This window comes from Aythya marila, assembly GCF_965140915.1.
Source record: "Aythya marila genome assembly, chromosome: 3".
NCBI lineage: Eukaryota > Metazoa > Chordata > Aves > Anseriformes > Anatidae > Aythya > Aythya marila.
Window position 1 is genome coordinate 22,450,602 of NC_139044.1, and position 19,781 is coordinate 22,470,382.

At 40.4% G+C, this 19,781-nt stretch overlaps 1 protein-coding gene across 8 annotated transcripts in view; it reads left to right on the forward strand.

Moving 5' to 3' along the window:
* Nucleotides 1–19,781, forward strand: part of DISP1 (dispatched RND transporter family member 1) — a gene marked incomplete at its 3' end in the record, with an annotated part of 87,613 nt that overhangs the window by 26,431 nt on the left and 41,401 nt on the right. For 3 of the 8 annotated variants that reach the window (XM_082755537.1, XM_082755538.1, XM_082755536.1), the window contains exons 3-4: nucleotides 6,353–6,381; nucleotides 7,168–7,243. The exons of 3 other annotated variants lie outside the window; for them this stretch is intronic. In XM_082755537.1, coding sequence (XP_082611663.1) covers nucleotides 7,233–7,243 — 11 coding nt within the window. In that variant the 5' untranslated portion in view covers nucleotides 6,353–6,381; nucleotides 7,168–7,232. Of the gene's footprint in view, nucleotides 1–6,352; nucleotides 6,382–7,167; nucleotides 7,250–19,201; nucleotides 19,299–19,781 lie in introns of those variants that run through there. 2 more of the 8 variants (XM_082755540.1, XM_082755541.1) reach the window with 2 other exon arrangements.

The window sequence follows — 19,781 nt, forward strand, 5'->3', positions numbered from 1 at the left end:
AAGTGCTTGTATATGAGGTAGGGTACTTGTGCTTGAATCATGGTGGTGGTTGGGGTAAAACCCTGTAAGTAACTAAATTCAGTGTAGTGAAGGCATACCTGTAGTAAACTATGGTTCCTTCTTGACAAGAACGTGTTTGAACCTTTATCCAATTTCCATGCTATTTCGGTTTTCTCAGCCTGTGTCAAAACAACGATGCTCAATTAAACTATGTAATTCTTGTTTGCATTGTTTCTATCTGCCTGAGACTTAATTCTTTTTAAAATATTTTTTAGAAAGAAAACTTTCTATGGCACTCTGAAATGGAGCATTGTCTTATATCATGAACGATTATGACAATTTATATTATCAATCATTAATATGCAAGTTTTTATAGTTGTGGGGATTATATTTTTTATAAAGATACTTTAGAACTATATACTAAAAAGACCAATTGCTTCATTTTTCTTGCAGACTGCTACTGGAACTACAAAATATGTAGATATCAAAGTTGCATTCCAGCACTGTCTACCAGCAGGCAAGAGGATTTCCGCTTCAGTGCTGCAGTTCATTAAGGAGTTGTAAACAGAAATGCTGCAAAAGTATACTGTGGGTGTATGAAGAGATTTCTGATAACCTCAAGGCTGGCTCACAAATGATCTTATTAATTCTGTGAGAAGTCGGGGGAAAATCAGTAGGGTTTCTTTGACTTTTGCCCTCCATGGTTGCAGTTTTTACAGCTTGGGGCAGCTATTAGTAACAATAGCTCTTGAAGTGTAATTTAAAAAAACCCAGGAAACGTGTTCCTGTTTTTCTTTCTGATGCAGTTACAACTGACAGCTCCTCTTCCTTTAGCCCCTAATTCGGTGTGCCCCTGTTTCTGGAAACCTGTTTGAAATGCTCTAATGAAGTTTTTCACTTGCCCGAAGTACATCAAATGTAACACATGAATGTGGTTTCCAATGGAGACTTCATTATGCACCCAGTCAGCTGTTTCTCCTGAGTCACGCTCTGAGCTGGACAAGGAAGGTGAAAACTGCTTTGTGCAGCCTTTGGGAAGTTGCTAATTCACATTCATCTGTGTCGGAAGGCTTCTGTTACTGTTGTCAGCTCACTTGTGCTTAAGGTGACTAATCCAGGGCCAGAGTGCCATCTTTTCTAGGCAGTAAGGACAATCCTAGTATCCACAGAAGTTAGACTACAGGAAATCTGAGCATAGTGTTGTGTTGTAGTAATGTGTGGAATAACAGTGCAGTATTTGCACCTTTTCTTGTGAACGCTTTTTTTTTTTTTATATGGATCTTGAAGCTTGCTTTTTTTAATATACTAAATACTGAAAATTTTCAGTATCACCAAAATCTAAACTTCAAGTGTAACACAGAGCTATTTCAAATAGCTTTTCTGCTGATGCAGCCCCTCTCAGAAGGGCATCACCCTGCCGAGGACTAGGATACCTCTTTCCAGATGTCTTTTCTCCTGTCCCATTTCGAGTCTGCTCTCTGGAGCTGACATCCTTCAGTCCACTTAGGAGAGGGCAAGGTTCCAGAGAATATCAGACATACAAGCCTTTCAAAGCAAATCATGTGGCCTGGTTTGGGGATGTTACTACTTACAATATATACAGAATTGTTAACTATATCTAAACATCTACCATTTTAAGGCTGATTGTTACCATGCAAATTAACCTTGGCTCTTCTGTGCTGCTCTTGAAAACTGCTTTTCAGCTTAGACAAGACATATTTGTTTAGCTTGCCATTCAGTGTTAGAAGCATATTTCTTTGTCACGTATCCACGTAACTGATGCTATTACAGTTTTCCAGTATTGCTAGCTGCCTTAATCTGTCTGCATTTAAGGCAGACGTGGTTGAAGTATACCCCTTTACACCAAGTAAATGGGAAAGCACATCATTTAATACAACAAATGTTTTAAAAATTTGTTCCGTATAACCTTTAGTAACTACTGTTTCCATCCTAGTGATTGCTTAGAAAAATCACAATCATGAATGCTATTAAGAAGCATTATTTTTTTTTTCTTCTAGATAGCTGAGATAAGAGCCTACCTTCTGTAGCTTGTTCATGAATTGAGATAAATTGAGAGCGGATATGTGATTTTTCTACTACCTTCCCTTTGTTTGTCCCTCATGGTCTTTCAGAGACTGAAAGACAAGTGATGTCTTTGTTTCTGATTTCAAGCAAAGGCAAGTGAGAGTCGACCAGTGTTTTATGCTTACGTCCTAGGACCAAGTCATAGTAAACATCACTTTTTGTTGTTGCTTAGAGGATGGCTATCGGCAATGTCTAGGCTTGTTCTCCTTTCCGCTTCTGATCTCAAGCTAGAAGAATACAAGGTCAACCTGGTTTAAAAAAGGCTTCTTAAGTGCTATTAGGGAACATGTGAATGCACGTGAGTTATTTCCAAATCGTACAGTTCCTGGCATTCTCTAAGCTGAGTAGAAGACAGGAGCATCTATCATACCAGGAGAGGCTGAGGGGGCCTGTTCAGCTTGGAGAGAAGACTGAGAGGGGATCTTACCCATTTGTCTAAATATCTATGGGGAGTGTGTCAAGAGGATGGGGCCAGACTCTTTTCAGTGATGCCCAGTGACAGGACAGGAGGCACCGGGCACAAACTGAAGCACAGGAGGTTCTGGCTGAATATGGGAGGGCACTTTTTGCTGTGAGGGTGTCAGAGCACGGGTTGCCCAGAGAGGTTGTGGAGTCTCCTTCTCTGGAGATACTCAAAACTTGTCTGGATGCCATCCTGTGCAACGTGCTTGCTCTAAGTGACCCTGCTTGGCGGGGAGGTGTTGGACCAGATGATCCTCAGAGGTCCCTGCCAACCTCAGCTGTTCTGTGACTCTGTGAACCATGGTGTGTTGTGAACAGGGTTTGAGGTGGCTGCGGGGTTGAGATAATTAAAAGAAATGCAAAATCTGAAATCTTTCATGATTACCAGACAGTTTGAATTCTGGTACTAACAGTTGGCCATAAATCCTATCACAGGTGGGTTGGGCAATTAGGCCTTTACCCCTTCAGTAAGCTTAAAATACAGGATTCTGTCAAGCTCTGTATTTTAAATGGTGGAAAGAATTGTTCTGCTCCTTTTTTATTCATCTTCCAACACATATATTTTTTTTTTAAGTATATAAAAAAGATTTGAGAAAGAACTTTACCTCCAATTTCACAGTATTCACTGCTATTTTAAAGTTCTTTTTTCATGGGCTTAAAGCTCTAGCACTGGTTTTTCCCTGTTTTCTTTCAAAAAGATAGGGGCTTCAGTGATGAATAGCAGTGGTCTTTTGACAGTTTAAAGTAGCTGACTGGAATTGGTGAAAGGTAATGGTATTGTAACCAATTGAATGAGAATAATTTAGAAACAATTTTCTAGAATATTTTTATGGTGAAGTCAGTTGGGGGGGAGGATGGGAGACTTAATGACTACTTAGAATGTTAGTTTCTCCCCAATCTCACTAACAAAATTTGATTTCATCTGCTAGTTGTTTCACTTAGGAGGATACAGAGTTTGCCAATTTAGGTTAAAGCTATTTCCAAACTCAGGACGTGCCTCGTAAGTGAGATTTATGGTGACTGACACTTCATTGTTGTGGAAGATGCAAATGCAGTGCAGTTCACTGTGATGATTAGGGGGTGAGACTGGTCACTGGAATCCAGAGGACCTGGGCGTACACAGGATGTTCTTGGTTACAGGTTTAAACCGTCCTGCATATGTAAGCTTTTTGCAATGACAAATGGTGTTTGTGCAGAGAGTAAGACTGCCTCCAGGTCAGATGCAAAGATTTTTCTTTCCTTATCTAAAGGCTGCTGCTTAGAAGTTAATCTTCTGAGTTTCTGGTACTGCCAAGTTGAAGACTTTGTTGCTTATTTTTCCTAATAACAAAGGGCTTAAACACAGAAATGACAGGTGGAGTTCAGAAAAAAAAAAAAAAAAAAACACAAAGGAATGTGTAAATGAAAGAAATGGTGCCCTACCTGGAGAGTACGGAGAGAGGTGTGTAGGGTGTCAGAGCTGTGTGAAATAGGCTAGGTGGCGGCAACCATCTCTGATTTTTTTTGTTGCAGATTTCACAGAAATTAACTTTTTCCATAGTTGTTTTGCTCCATTAAATGGAAGAGCAGGTTTTGATAGTCTACTTTCTTTTCTCTGTCCTGAATTGGCCATGCAGATTCCTTCCAGCACAGAGCACTCCGACACCAGTAGTGCTCAGATTTGGGTAGTAAGGAATGGTATGTCCACCCGCTGCAGAAAACTGCTGTTTGTTTTATTATTTCCCCATGTCAATTACTGCTTCCATTTGTATAGGTCCTTGGGGAATTCTGGGATCTATGGTCATGATCTCATTGATTTTCTGATCCCCCAAGTTCTCTGCAGCCTTAACGGAGGGAAGAAAAATCCAACTCCATTCTATGGAATAGAGATGCAAAGAAATGTTTACTTGGATAATGAAGAGGCTCAGCGATAAAAATTTTTTTCTGGAGGGATTTCTTCTTAGTTAAAGCACAACCTGACATTTATCAATATTTTATAGCATTCTTTGTTTTAAAATTGTATTCAGTTTCAGTTAAGATGTCATGAGCAATGGCTTTAGCAGGCTTTAATTAGTCTTCTGTATGTTCTGTTACATTGCAGCAGGGGGAATAAACGCCTTAGCAACAGACTTCTGTGAAGTAGAAGGTAATTCAGTGCTTACAAAAGAAGAAAAGGAAGACTGACTTTGTTTTTGTCTCGTATTACTCCACAGCATCCTTTGTTTACATCTCCTTTGGATTTTACTGTAGCTTTACTGTTGTTAGATGCTAGATTTGATTTAATAAATGGGATATGGAGCATTTCTCCTGTAGATAGCTTTGAATGCTTGCAGTGTCAGCAGAGACCTAGCTGTTTTTCCACCTTGGTAGCAGTAGCTAAGCTGCCTCTGCAGATTCCAAAACATTCATTAGCCATGAAACGGGAACTTATTTTTCCTCTTTCTTGTTATTTAATGCTTGAATTTAGTTTCTTATTTTTTGTACAGCTTTTACTTCTACCGAGTCCTTATTTATAATAAGTTTAGTGTTTTTGAAGATAAACTGAAATGGCATATATGGTAAAATAACTTTTCACCAGCTTCGTGCTAAGTGTTTCCAGATACAAATGCAATTGACTCGCATCTACGCTTTATGAAAAATGTGGCTCTTCAGTTCTCTAAGGAATGTTTATTAATACCTTCAATGCTTGTCATTGTATGTGAGGAAGGAAGGTATACATAATCCCTCTGTTAGAAAGAGCCTTCAATTGAAATTTATTAAAGATTAGTTTACCCTGTCATGAACAAAGTGTCCTCTAAATCCAGTTCCCTCCCACGAAAGCGTGAGAATTTCTCCACTACTTGTGGTCTGTGCAAATCATCTGCACTACAAAAGGGCCATGTCTCCTTCCATTTTAGGAATCTGGGAAGGGTAAATATTTAAAGTGCTGGCATAACAATAGCAGAAGTAGAAGGAAATTAAAGTTTGGGATCCAGTGCTGAGATGCATTTGGCTTAAATTGTGGGTAGGAAAAAAAGCTTTTCAGTAAATTGGTTAAAGGTTATGATTTTCATTTTTGGATTAAGGAATAAGCAGAACTGTGCTATGTAGAATCAAGTGCAGTTTCCCAGGCAAGAAGTATGTTTTGAAAGGGAAGCATTTCTAATTCTTCATCTTTTTTTTCTTTTGATTCTGCCAGTGTAGAGCATGTTGTTGTTCAGTTACTCTGTGACAAGCCACGGGAGCTGGTATTTCATGGAGTTAAGGCCAGTACTGTTAAGTGAACAAGTTTTATGGACAGCTATTGTTGATATGAGTACTTCTTGGGCATCAGGTTCAGAGGCTGTAGCATGAACGAATAAATGAAGCAGAGCAAAATCAGAACTACAGCACAGAAACTGTAAGTTTGTTACAGAAACTCTTTTTAAGATTGTGAAGTCTTTTATACTCTAAAAGATTTCTAAGTCCTAGAGAACTTCCAGCATCTGTTGTTTGCAGCAGCTGTTAGATATTGAGCAGCAAGATTCGTCTGTCCTCAGAATAGAGAGAAAAATGTTTTCTTTATCTTGATGCATTCGGTTCAGGTTGAGTAACTCTTCAGATATTAAAAACATTTTTCCTGGTATATTTAACTTATCTTTGGGAAACTTCTGGCACTGTGTTCAAATAACTGAACATGCATGTTGTAAAGACTTGAGCTCTGTTTCTGCCAAAATCTGCTGTGTGACTTATGAGCCCGTATAAAAACCATTATAATAACTTAAGCTGATATTTGGCTTGTGTTTATGCAAGACAACTCCAAATAATCCTTTAACTTCATTTTGAACTACACTTTTTTTCTTTTCAGAAAAAGACCATAAAGTTGGCTGGAGAAAGGTAACTACTTTTGCAAAGAATTTATATGTTTTGAAACTTCATTTTTTAAGGTGTTCTGATTTAGAAGTTAAAATTAAAAAAATTGTGGATTCCTTTCCATAAAGGAATAGTTTATCTTCAAGGTGCTTGGTTGACAACTGTCTGCATGTAGGAGACCCTACTCAGTCTTCTGATGCCTCAGGGCTCATAGCTCTCATTTGTATCGCAGCGAGCAGTGTGGGGCATCAGAAGAGGCAGGTTTCTAGTTAATTCTCTTGGAAGGCTGTCAAACTTTACCATTGTGCTTTAATATTTTTTCATTACCCTTAATATAATTTTGATTTTTACAGTTTCCAGATGGTAGGTAATTCAATGCAGCCCCTGACAGAGTTTGTTGAATTGCAGATCACCTAATGTCTTGAAGGCTAGCAGAGATTTAGGTGACAGTTGCTGCAAGGGGAGCTAGACCCGCAGAATGCAACTATAGTGAAATACCGGTAACAGAGTAATTTAGACCACTCCAGGACTTCATAAGGAAGCTCAGAGATTGAGTTTCTCAGTATCTTAGATACCTACTTCTATGATTATTTTTTATCTGTAAGTTTGTTGCTTTTTTGTGGCAGTAACACACTTTGGTATTTAAGTGTCTGTCCCATTTTGCCTGAATCTTACTGAATTTACTCTTAAATTCTCCACAGTGGAACAACTCATTCTTATTTCAGTAAGGTCGTTTGCTCAACCTAGAGATCTGAAGAGCTAAACCTGGTGCTAAGAGGTAAACTAACAATGTGGTTTTCTTTGCTACAGCGATATGGAAACTGGCACAGCAGGGAAGAGGTTGTTTGCCTGATTTGTTCAGAAACAAATGTGCCATGCACAAAAGGTGATGGTGAGTCTCACAGTTGATTAATAAAGCATTTTTCCAGACACTTTCCCTTACGGGGTATCTTTAGTTACTGCATGAGATGTATTAATTGTTTAAACAATGTCCCTTAAAATATTAAGCAGAAAAAAGGGCAATTAGAAAAGGAACTGAATTTAGACTTTGAGTTCTGCACACTGTGGTAGTTCAGCCTTGACTGCAAAGTTTACTCTACAGACAGGATCTGTACAACAACAGTTGAATTTTGGTTGTACTTCAGAGATCTTGTGACCAAGGTCAGTGGGATTTGTGTATCTTTGCACATTACCTTTTCACTGATGAGTAAGAGCACACTTTAGATTTACATAAGGCATGTGGAACTATCAGAACTTCAATAGGTTCCTGTTCAGTGGTAATGAACATGGGACAGTTGTGACAGCAAAGGGGATGTTCATTGTAAGGTGGGATTTACCGTGACCATTTTGGGGGGGGTTGCATTTCTTCCCCAGTAATTCAGCTGCAACAACATTTTACCAGCCAGTCTTATCAAACAGTGGAATTAAAAGTGGTTATTTTAAAAGTGGGGACTCCAAAATGCTTTTATCTAGGATAGAACATCGTCTCTAAAGATTCTTGGTTGCATCCAACAGGGTATGTCAGAATTAAGGGGGACCAACAGGGACAAAGGTGCTCATCACGTGGGGGTTTTGGGGAGGAGTGGAGAGCTTGCGGTAAGGAGATATATCACTCAATCCCCTTGAAGTGTCAGCAGCCAGGTATACTGTCGTGTTGTAGAGCAGAGGCTGTGCTTGGTGGTTTTCCTACCAGTGCTCCAGTGTCCAAGTCCCGTTGCAACAGTAGTGCCTCTGAATGCCTTTTAACACTTCCATATGACCTTATAAACAACCATATATACCTCCAAAACAAGGGAGACTTGGATTTTATGCCCAATTCCACCTGAAGGACTTCTAGCTCAGGTTTCTCACCAAGTAGCAGAGACTTGACTATTCAGCTGTTCACTGGATTGGGATCAGGGGCATCCTTTGTACAATTAGGAGAGCAAAATTTGTAGGACCAGGGTGAGGGAGAGCACAAGCAAAAGAAACAGGACTTTGTAATCCAATAATGAGGTCACTTACCTGTGAGGGAGGAAACACAGGCTGTACTTGGAGGACTGTGTATGTATTTTACATGAAACAGTGCAGAGTTTATTAGCAGTCTTGCAAGCATAAACAGAACTAAGTAAAGCCTGCAAAATGATGGGCTGAACAATTTCTGTCCAAGGTGCTTTGTAAATAATTGTGTAAAGATTTAGAAAGGCACTAATGAATGCAGAATGGAAGTAAGATGTTGTAGATGTTTTTCCCCTCCAAGTTCTTGATATATTTGTTTTATTTCATCAGGCAAAATTCTTAGTTACGAAAAAGTAACTTCTGTTTAATCTTACTCTATATGTGCCGATCAAGCTGCAGTTCTTGTCAGAAATTATTCTTGATCTGTTTTATCATTTTAAGAGAGAAATGAGCATATTGAAAACCAATATGCATTCTGTGTCCACATCTGTAGATGTAAAATGTCGAGTTACTAGTGACACATGCCAACACTCACGTATTTTCCAGTTTGTAACTTTGAACAGAAATGAGAAAGTATTTTACTTCAGTGCATGACTAAATTTGGGTGTTAAAACAGGGTCTTTGTTATATTTACTTCTAATTTTGATAGTTCAAAAAGCTTACTTGTTATTAGCTAAATTTACAATGGCAGTTTTAGGTTTCTAGGAAGCTCTAGTGACCTCTGTAAAGAGGTAATTCAGTGAACCTGTCACTAATAATTTCATCCTGCAGCTAATAGCAACGGCTTTAATCCAGAAATTATGAGCTGGGCCCCTTTCCCTGAGGGGAATATTTCTTTCCATCTTAAAATATAAGGGGGTTGAATGTAGTAACTGTAACAGGAGGTAGCTTTTCTTTTATTTTTGAAGTGTGGGGAGCTTCTTAGGTACTGTACAGAACTCAGTAACACACAGCACACGTCTCTTGTATGACTTCAGATGGAGGTCCTTGTAGTGCTGTGATTTTTACCCATACCACTTGTTTTCACATGTTCACTCGGCCTTGCAAACTGGCTCATGATGGCTGGTATCTTTTCAATGTGTCATGTGAACAAGAATCCTGACCATGTTTATCACGCTCTGACTGGTGGTCTGAAGAGTACTGATGCTTCTGGTTGGTGTTCGTGGTAGCTGTGCCAGGGGATGGTAATGCCACACTTGTGAAGAAAAGTCATGTAAGAGAGCTGTTGTTGAGCTGTTGCAATGCTGAGCTTTGAAAGGGAAAGTGCAATCACTCAACAAGGAAGCAATGAGGTGTAAAATCCTTTCAGTGGCCTTACAAATTGTGCCCCAACTATTTTTAGTATTGACTTGGATTGTGAACAGTTTAGTTCTTCTCCATTTTGTCCTAAGGAAAGAAATCCCTGCATGTAGGGGACTGGACCTTCAGTTTGTTAGCATTTGAAACACAGCCCTTTGGGCTTGGTTTGTTACTTTGTGAGAATTCAAAGCTAGCTCAGCAGTAACTTGTTTTACTGAAAAATTAAAGCCAGTAGTTGTGATTCTTGCTTATCTTTATCCTTTCCATTTGCAGTCACATTATAGTTGCATTGTTTACTAAAAACTTGCTCAAAAGTGCATGTAAAGTTTAAGTGAAAAATATCAACTCTAAAGCTATTGCTCTTACTGTATGCATAGTGTACACACTGTGTGCGTGTATGCTTTTAAGTGGACCTCAGTCACCAAAGCCACTGAGCAGGTGCCACTGAAAAAATTAACCCCCCTTGCTGGTCATTCTTGCCTAATGGTCACTGTCCTTACACCAGCAAACGTGCTTGTGCAGGTATGCGGCGAGTTGAATTTGGGATTAAAAATAATCTGTGAGGAGGGAAGGGTGAGTGTTTTAGCATGTTAGCATGATAGGCAGGCTCTTGCCTTTCAAATTATCTCCTAGCTTTACAATTTCTTGCTCTAACTTAGCATGAGCATTCTGGTTCCGTTCTCTCCCTCCTTCCCTGTGCCATACCCCCATGAAAAGCGTGGTTTGCTCTCACTCCTTGTTTATATGCCAGTAACTGAGGAGCCTGTTTCCATTTCCCATACGTATTGGTGCTGGTCCTGCCCTATGTCTCTTAGCTGTATCGGAAAACCAGGAAGAACACTGGTGGGTATTGCAGGCTCTTCTATTACCAGATCCACGTGATGCCTTTTATTCGTGGTGAGAAAAAGTGTAGTGGATATGCCATACAAGTATGAAGAAACTATAAGTATGTATGAAACAAATATGAAGAACAAATCATCCAAAAATGATTAAGATGCTTTCCTCAAGGTTGTTTTCTATCTTAGTCTCCAAAGCAGACTCTTTGGGACAGATATTTTCTTGCTTTTTGAATAACAATTTGCTCTGCACTTGGATCAACTAGTCCAAACTTTGGTTCACTTTTCTCAGTTTATAGAAATCCCTGGTACATTTATACAGAAGTTGTTTTGGAAAGGGCAGAGTATACAAAGATAAGTATCTTCTGACAAGCAGGGTGATCTTCCTCTTGCTGCTCGTCAGCTTTCAGTACCTGGTTGGGCCCTCAGTTCTTGCAGGGAAGGTGAGTTACCTGATGTGATGTTGCTCAGATTAAAGTAGGATCTGACTGGTGACTGTTAAATACTGTAGACTAAACAAGTCTGTTCTGTTAAATAAGATTTAAAATTGTAAAAAAAATTATTCAGGTTTTAATACTTAAAACACTGCTATATATAGGTTCAATGACAGAGTAATAAACAGCTTTGTTAGCTTTATTAAAATGAGCAGTGCCCATGCCCTGGGACTGGTACGCAGCCCAATTAAGTGGGCTGAAAGGGAGAGAGTTGCAGAGGGACCAAACCTCTCCTAGCTGCTGAGCTGCTTTGCAGCTGTTGCTGCACCACGAGGCTGCCAGAAGTCTTCAGCAGCTGCTGTATGCCTGTCTGTCTGGATTTGGAGGTGGGTTACTGGTGGTGACTTTGTGCAGCTGTGGCGTATACCCAGCTGGCATATACCCAGCCATTCTGGCTTGCCAGAGTGTAAAAAGCTCTCCACAGTTTTACTCTGTAATGACCAAAAGTTATTAGTCGTCTCTTAGTTCCCATACCCCTGTTTCCTGTGCAGAAGGCCAGGCTCAGCCCTGTTGCTTCAGAGTCCTGGAGCATTTCATGTTCCTCAAACCCTAGCTATGGAAAGAAACAATACTCATAAATATATTTCAGCAACTAATCCCCTTCTGATTCCTTATTTTTTATGTGAAGAGAGTTAATGTGATATGACAATTTTGTCTAATCATTAGAGCCAAATACTGTTTTGACAAATCTCCTAGAAACAGAGCATGTATAATGCATTTTAAATGGGTAGTCTGTAGTCACAGGAAAAAGCAATGTATTGTATGTCACCAATTCACTTACATCATAGACACTGTAGGAGAAGTAATCAAATTGAAGCCTGATCTTGAATTCAATCTTAAAATAGCTATCTAACCATACTCACTTGAATGTAAATCCCAAGAGGTGTCATTGGGTTTGAAAAGTCTGCAAGTACATCATTGTTGATACCCAGTCAAAACTGGACATCTTCAATATAAAAATGGAGTTTGTCAAATGGCATCATATGGAAAAATAAGATTTATTGGTTTGTAATACAATTGGAATGCAATTTCTCGTATACCCTGCACTTTTCCAAAGTATTTTTTTTGAGTAGAGAATTGATCTGGAGGGTGTACAAGTGCAGTTCTGTACTGACAAGAATGTAGCTCAGGACTGTTTGGCTCCAGGGAATCTGTCTGCTACAGAAAACACCAAATCAGGTTTTTAAGATACATTCCAACATCCTTCGTTGTAATATTAAGAGGAATAGATAGCATTAGAAAAAGCATGTAGAAAAACGTTACATGGATGTTTCATAGTTTAGACTTGTCTCAAGGTTTCCAACGTTGAAAAGCAGATTAAAAATGTCTCAAACATGTCTCAAACTTTAGTGAGCAGCTTTGGAACTGATGTGACTTGTGTATGATAGGCAGTAATTGGGGTTTAGTCTAAACAGTGTGAAATCAGAGAGTCCCAGAGAAATCTGACATCTTCTAAAGGTATGAAGGTGGTGCAGTGAAAGGTCTGGTTCTCGATTTATCTGAATGTATGAGAAATTCCCAGGCTCACATCTGTTTGCCAAAAGACAGCAAGAAAAGATTGACTTCACATTGCATGAGTTGTGTTTGGGTAACCTTCTGAAAGGCAAGCGGTCTAGTGAGCAAACATTGAGTTTGTGCTCAAATAACATTTTCTCTTGCCTTGTCTGTCAGGCCTTCATTAGCGTGTCAGAAAAGCTCACATCAAATAAAACCTTCTCTATGGGCTCCAGCAATATTCATTTACTCAAAACACTTGGATCTTTTTTTTGTGAAGGAGAAAACTTCGGCGCTTATTTCACTTTCCTAATGAGGAAAGGTGAAGGTGTGATAGAGGTTGTGTACAAAAGGAGAGGGAGCTTTTTTATGTTATTTAAAGGTTTAGGCAATTCCTTTTGAAAATCCTTTGGAAAAAAATCAATATATTTGTAGATGTTTCTCTCCTTTTACTAAGCAAAGGAACAGCACACTAGGTTAAAATTTCAATAGGTGGGAGAAATACTTCAGAACTGCAATAACCAAATTTGCTCTTAAATTAGTAAGTACCTTTCTATTTTCATTGGCTGAGTAACTTTCTGCTATCTTGGTGTTTATGAATTAGCAATACTTTTGCAGTTGTGATAAATACTAACGTTACACTTTTAGTTTCCGTGAGACGACTGCAAAACCATGGTCTTTATGTTAAAAGCAATTGCTACCTCTTAAAAAAAAATCCTTTTAATTTCAATACCTTGCTGTTCCCTGAACTAAGAACATGAATCTGAAAAAGCAACCTTTCTGTTGTTACTGCTGCTATTTCTATTTTAACTGGAGAAACATTTTATGGACTACAGCTGTATGGATTCTCCCAAACGATGGGAAAAATGCAGTGCTTCGTTATTTGATTACAGACAAGTTAATGTAGTAATTACTGTAACAACATTGGCAAAGTGCATTTCTTCTGTCACTTGGGAAAATTTATATTGTGATAGTGACTTTCACTGCAATGCCAAGATGGTGCTTGTAATTTAAATACTGCTGTTGTGAGAGTGATGGAATTAGTACTACTTCTTATGTCACATGTGTATTTTATGTTCAGATAAAGTATCCTGTTAGTTTTTCCCTCCGTGGTCAGCCTGGCCTATTTTACAAGTGACATTCTGCATGTGTGCACTTACGTAAGGTACGCTTCAGTGCAGTTCGTAGTGGAAAAGGTACACCTGTGGGAAAGGAATGTGGATGAGAAAATGGAACTGTGTAAACATGTTTATGCAGCTGCATTTTAGTGCAACTTATTAGAGCTCTCTTTATGGGATAAAACTGTACAACTGAAGACAAGCTATTAAAAATTTCTCGGAAACATTGTAAGTTTTTAGATAAATCAGAAAATATGCATCTCCAATTCTGCTTCCAGATGTGGTTGTACTTCTTGAACAAGATGTCTTCATAGTACTATCTGGAAACTTTCAGATGGTAGTACAATTAGCTTGTGAACTTTCCATATTAAAGCATTTTGAGAGTATTAAATCTGTCATGATTAATACACAACTCTTAGTGGTGTAAATAAGTGGCTTAAATGCTCATGTCAGTGTAGGGGACTTATCGCACAATCTTCAGAAGCTAGTAAGTTTATATGGGACTTAAGTTATTTTGGAGCCTCAGATACATATTTCAATTCAGAGCAAGTGTGGTGATTTGGAAACATGCAAAGTAAAAGACTTAATTAATAAAAAATAACTTAATTCATGTTAGTATTTCTAGTCTGTAAGTAGACAGAACTAGACGGTTTTACATCTCATAAACTTCAGCTGTAACATGACATTGTGAATACCTTTTTTCATTTAGATACTGAGTTTTAAGAATTATTGCTAGTGAGTCATTTTTTTTTTTTTTTTAGTGGGGGGAGGGAAGCCTGGAAAATGTCACCATTCTACTTTAAGAACATTTTAAAAAAATCAATAAAAAATACTTTAGAATCCCACTTTGTTTACAATATCATATTGGACTGACGTTTTAATTACACAAGGGACTGAGATGATATTGTCCTAGGCGCTTTATGGACAATGAAACTCACTCTTTGCCCCCAGAAATTTACTTCTGTGCTTTGACTTTCAGTGTTATTTGAGATGATGTGACCTTAAGCATCCAGTTTTCAGAATATTGAAAGGATGTGTTGGTATCTTTCTCATAGAATGTAGTCTGAGTTCAAATCTCCCAATTACAAGTCAGAAGTTTTGATATCTTGAAAGTGTAAAAACATCCAAGAACGAACACGTACACACACACACAGTTACAAGTCAGAAGTTCTTTGTTTATCTTGAAAGCTTAAAAACACCCAAGAACCACCCCCCATACTCCAGCAACAGCATCTGACATCTCCCCTTGTCCCCTTTGGGTTTAAAGCTTTTCGCTGTCTACACTCACTTCCTCCTCAGCCTTTCTTAAGCATATCAATTATGAAAGAGTGATGAACTCAGGGATGAGTGGAAACTGGAGAAGGACGGACAATTTACTTCACGTCATCTATTGATCAGACAGTATTTCATCCTCGTGGAATTACCAGTCAGAAGGGAAGGCTCAGTACTTAAAGCTTCAGCTGTAGGGATATGATGATACTGAATCCACTTTGCTTATGTTGCAACCTATATTTATATCAAAGCTTATCTCCTCTGCCCCCTGAGGAAAAATAAAATGTATAGAACAATGCCAGCATAAGAGGAAGTGAGCTCTTATACTTAGTACTTTGAATTTCATCCCCTTCATCCTGTATCTCAAACAAAGAAACCCACAGATCTAAGTACTTTTTTCACTTGTCTGCTTCTTCTCTTTAAAATACTTGTTCTGTCTGTGGATGGGTAGCACAGATGGTGAGTTAGCTCCGCTGTCTGTTCACAATGCCAGTTTTGAGTCTCCATCGCAGGAATACTGTCTGAACACAGTTATTTATTTTGTTTGTTTGTTTTTAGGCTCAGTTTAGGTCTAGAAGCGATCACACTTGTCTGAGACTGCAGCCCTACAAGTCAGTTTCTTTGCCACATAATTGGTTGACCTAAGAGCACTTGGGAGCACTGTGTAGGCAGTCGGATATCTCTGCAAAATTGTATGGTATGACGGGGCCAGAGCTGATCTAGTAATCTCTGATGGGTCAAGCTGCCTCAGACTGATTATTTTCCTGTGCTCCCGGCATGTCCCCTAGGTAGTGCTGTAATCTGGAAGTTCCCAATGTGTGCCTCTGAATAATTAAGGTAGCTGATGCCGTTTCAGTATTACCTCAAATGTTGCACAAAAACATACTTTAGTGTGAAAAGAATAGGGTTTTACTATGAAAAGTATAGGGTTGGCTCCATAATGTCTTTCCCAAAGGTGTTGATTGTTTTAAATGCTGTTTGGTAAGCTGCTGCCTGCAGTGCCAGACCATAGCAGCTGAGGTGCAATAGTGAATATTTTGTCCAAGAAAAATCACTAGTCAGGAAATTCTGTAAATGGATAAGAATTGTAATAAAAAAATCATTGTAGCTGTAATAAAATGCTTGTGGAGTGCATGTACCACATACAGAACTAGTGCTGTCATTTTAACCTCTAATTAGCTCTTCTATTCCATTATTCCCTCCAATTTATTAGCAATTCAGCAGAATTTCTGCAGCACCTGTGGTGCCCTGTCTGGCCTTCAAGGATTTCAAAAGCCTCTAAGATTTTTCCCTGAGCGCTTGCATAATCCAGCATCAGTTTGTCCCCAGAGCACCCAGAAAAAGCCACCAGCTCTCCTATTAAAGTTTAACATTGTCGAAGTCCTTCAGCCTCTTCTGAATCTCTCTAAAAGAGCCTGCTGTGACAATACACATCTGTGATTAATGTCATGTTAAGCTCGGAGGCATGTGAAGGTATCCAGCCAAGAGAAGGTACAGAGAACAGCTGAGGCTTCAGTGTTGGAAAAGTGGTAGCTCAGTAGCAGCTCTTGCTTGTGGGCAGCCCAAGCTAGCAGGAGGGGATGGTGCCTGTTGGCCTTGCCCGATGTCTTCAGGAAAGAATTGTGTGATCAAGACTGCCAGCTCCTTGTAGCTTGTTTGAATAGAAGAGTGATCAGACTTCCTACCCTGCAACACAGGCTCAGCCATGCTTTGTAAATACAAGTCTAAGCTAGAATTCACTTTAGGCTTATCTTTTTATATATTATACAATATATTATATTTATATATATATTTATATATTATACTATAATTCAGTTGACACTAATGTGGATATCCTCATAACAGTAATTTAATTTTTGAAGGATGTACATTCTGGGATCTACATTACTATTTTCATTAGTATTTGATTTTATACTGAAGTTAAGCATACAATGAAAAACATTACTTTAAAATCACATTTTTTTTAACTGATCCTTATGGCACATTATAAGAGATGATTAGATTGATAAGAGATTGGAATGATAACATTATAAGAGATTATATAATTATAAGACTTATACCATTTTGAAGATTAATTCAGTCAAACTTCTTGTTCATTTTCTTATTCGTGCATGGTAAGGAATTGAGAATTTGTTGTATTTGATAGAAGTTGTTGCTTGTAAAATGTCTTGACAGATACCTAGATAGGTAAGAACTTCCTGGTGGGTTGAGGAGCATTATGTTGACTTAAAGCAAGACTGAATTAGTATTGCAGGCGTTGTGTAGATTCTATGCATCTATGCATTTCCAGATGGTGGATGGCACAGTGTTACTCATTTATCTTCTCTGGGCCTCCTCAGATCAAATCTGACATCCTCAATCTGTCTTTAATCATCCTAAGTTCTTCCATCCTTTCCACCTCCCCTGTTTTTTTCCTCTGCCTGTGTTCCACATGGTGCAGAGCTTGGTTTTATTTCCTGATCATTCATTGGCAAGTGATGAAGTAAGTACATGATGTCACTGGAGATGCATAGAGGGACACGCAGCAACATTAACGTAGCACAGAAGTGGATGATGAAGGGTGTATGAAGATGCCAAAAATTGGGAGTGTGCTGGTGGGCATTAAACAAGGTTCTAGGGGCACAGTGTAGTATATGGAGAAAAGATTTCTTCACAGTGTTGAGTTTGCCTTTCAGATGCTGTAAAGCCAATAATTGACTAGGTCTGTAACTCAAATATATGATAAAGTATTCAAATCCAGTTCATACAGGAAACATTTTATTAAGCATAACCTATGAACATACATCATATTTTCACTTTACTATCATCCTGGGGAACAAAGTGCTTGCAGAAAGTTGATGAGCCAAGATATACTAATGCTATTTTGTGTAGTACATAAAATATTTAGAACTTTAATAGATCGTGATCCTTTGGATTTCTGGAGTACTCTCCCTCCCAGATATTGAGGCAGTGAGAAAACGTTAATGACCCTTTTGTAACTTCTTCGAGGTAGTTAGCAATTAGGCATGATACAGTATCAGCAGTGAACTGATATACAGTAATATTTGCATAATTACGAACTTCATTAATATAGATTTGAAAAAACTGTAGAAGTTTGACTTTGGAGAAGTAGTTTTGTCCAGTAGATTATTCTTGTGATACTTCTAAGCAATTATTATGTATTTCGGATATTCAGAAAGTAAATACCGTCCTGCAGTCCTACTTCCATTTTGATCTCTGATTTCAAGCTATGTCTTTCAGTGTTGGTGTTTTGTTTAATAAATATGAATTCCTTGTACAGACAGTCTTGCATCATTAGCACTGAGTTACTCTGTGTTGGTGGAAAGTTTTCTATGGGAGAATCCATTAACATCAGAAAAAATGTTCTATATACAATCCCCATGGGGCGTGAGGGATGGAGAAAGGTCAGCTGATGCCAGTAAAATTATTTTTGAAGGCAAGAAAGGCAAGCAACATTGAAGGCAATTTTTTTTTAGGGGGAAAAAACAAAACAGTGGGGAAGCAGAGCAGTCTTTCACCACCTGTTTAAGACTGGATCCAATGAGCTGGAGGGACCTGTCTTGTGTCAGAATTGGACCAGGGCTCCTGAGGTCACTGTGAGGTAAACTGAGCCCCAGTCTTTCTTTCAGTAACACTTTTTTTTTTTTTTTTTTTTTTTTGCTTTACAGCTTGCATGCTTTACAAAGGTTAAAGATGCTTAGATGCTTGTGAATGTGAAATGGCTTTTCCTACACCTGTGTTCTTTGCTCTACCAGCTCAGCCTGACCCTGAAATCAGGGCTCCTGTATTTAAGTGGAGGGAAATGAGGGCACTTCAACAAAGCCAGCCCTGAGTGGATTGAGACCTGCTTCAGAGTGATGGGCGGCTGGGTTGTAAGATCTGCATCAGGAGGATGCCAGCTGTAAGGTTTGCTTCAGAGATGCCCAGAGCTGAGGAAAAAATGGGAGCTGCCTGGCAACATCTGAGGCTTTGCAGCCGCTAGGAGCGTACCCTGGTAGAGCAGGTTGCAGCCTGCCTCTGGCATTTCCCCTAGCACTGTTTTTAAAGCTCCCGGTGCTACAGCCCTGTGCATCCAGTGACACGCTGAGCCCTTTCCAAACGCCACACGGTGCTTCCTACATAGGGGCATGGCAGTAGGGGCTCCAAATCACCACCAAACCTATCTGAGGAGGTCGCGGAGGGGCCGAGGCCAGCCCAGAAACCTCTTTAATTAAAGTTACAGCGGGCGCAGCTCCCGCTCCCCTGCCGAGGGCCGGGCGGGGCGGAGGCCGCGGCTCCGGGCAGGCCCCGCCGGGCCCAACGCCGCCTCCCGGGGCGGGCACGGGGGAGCCGGCGGCCGCGGGGAGGCCTCGCCCCGCGGGGGGCCCGGCCCCGGCTCCGCCCCGGCCCGGCCCCTCAGCGCCGCGGCGGCCGCCGGCTGCTCGCTGCCCGCCCCGGGCCGCCCTCAGCTCCGCTCCGCTCGCCGCCCGGCCGCCTCAGCCTCCCCGGCGGTAAGTGCGGGCGTGAGGGGCCGGGCGGGGAGCGGGGAGCGGGAGGGCGCGGGTGCAGCTCGCCATTGTGTGCGCAGAGCCGCTGCTCTGTCCCTCACAGCCCCCTGCGCTATTGGGGACATGCAGGGACCCGTGCCGGGCGCTGCCTGCGCTGAAGTAAAACCGAGGCAGCCGTGCGAAGCAAACCGCGGCCGGGCTGGGCTTGCGGGGCCGCCGAGCCGTGTTGTTCGGCCAGGTGTGCCGCCGGCCCTGGGCCTCGGCTCCGGTGAGCGCATGGGAGCCCCTCCGTGCTGCCGTCAGGTGTGGGGAAGCGCCGGTGGCAGCCCTGACGGGTGTTCCTGCAACCAGGAGAACAAAAGACCTGTTTCTAAATAGACGGCCAGGAGTTTTCCTAACCTAGTGCGGAATGTCACAGCGTGCCCAGGGGGTGACAGCGAGCAGCCCCGGCTGTGCCCGAAGAGCATTTCTTGCTGTCTCTGCTAT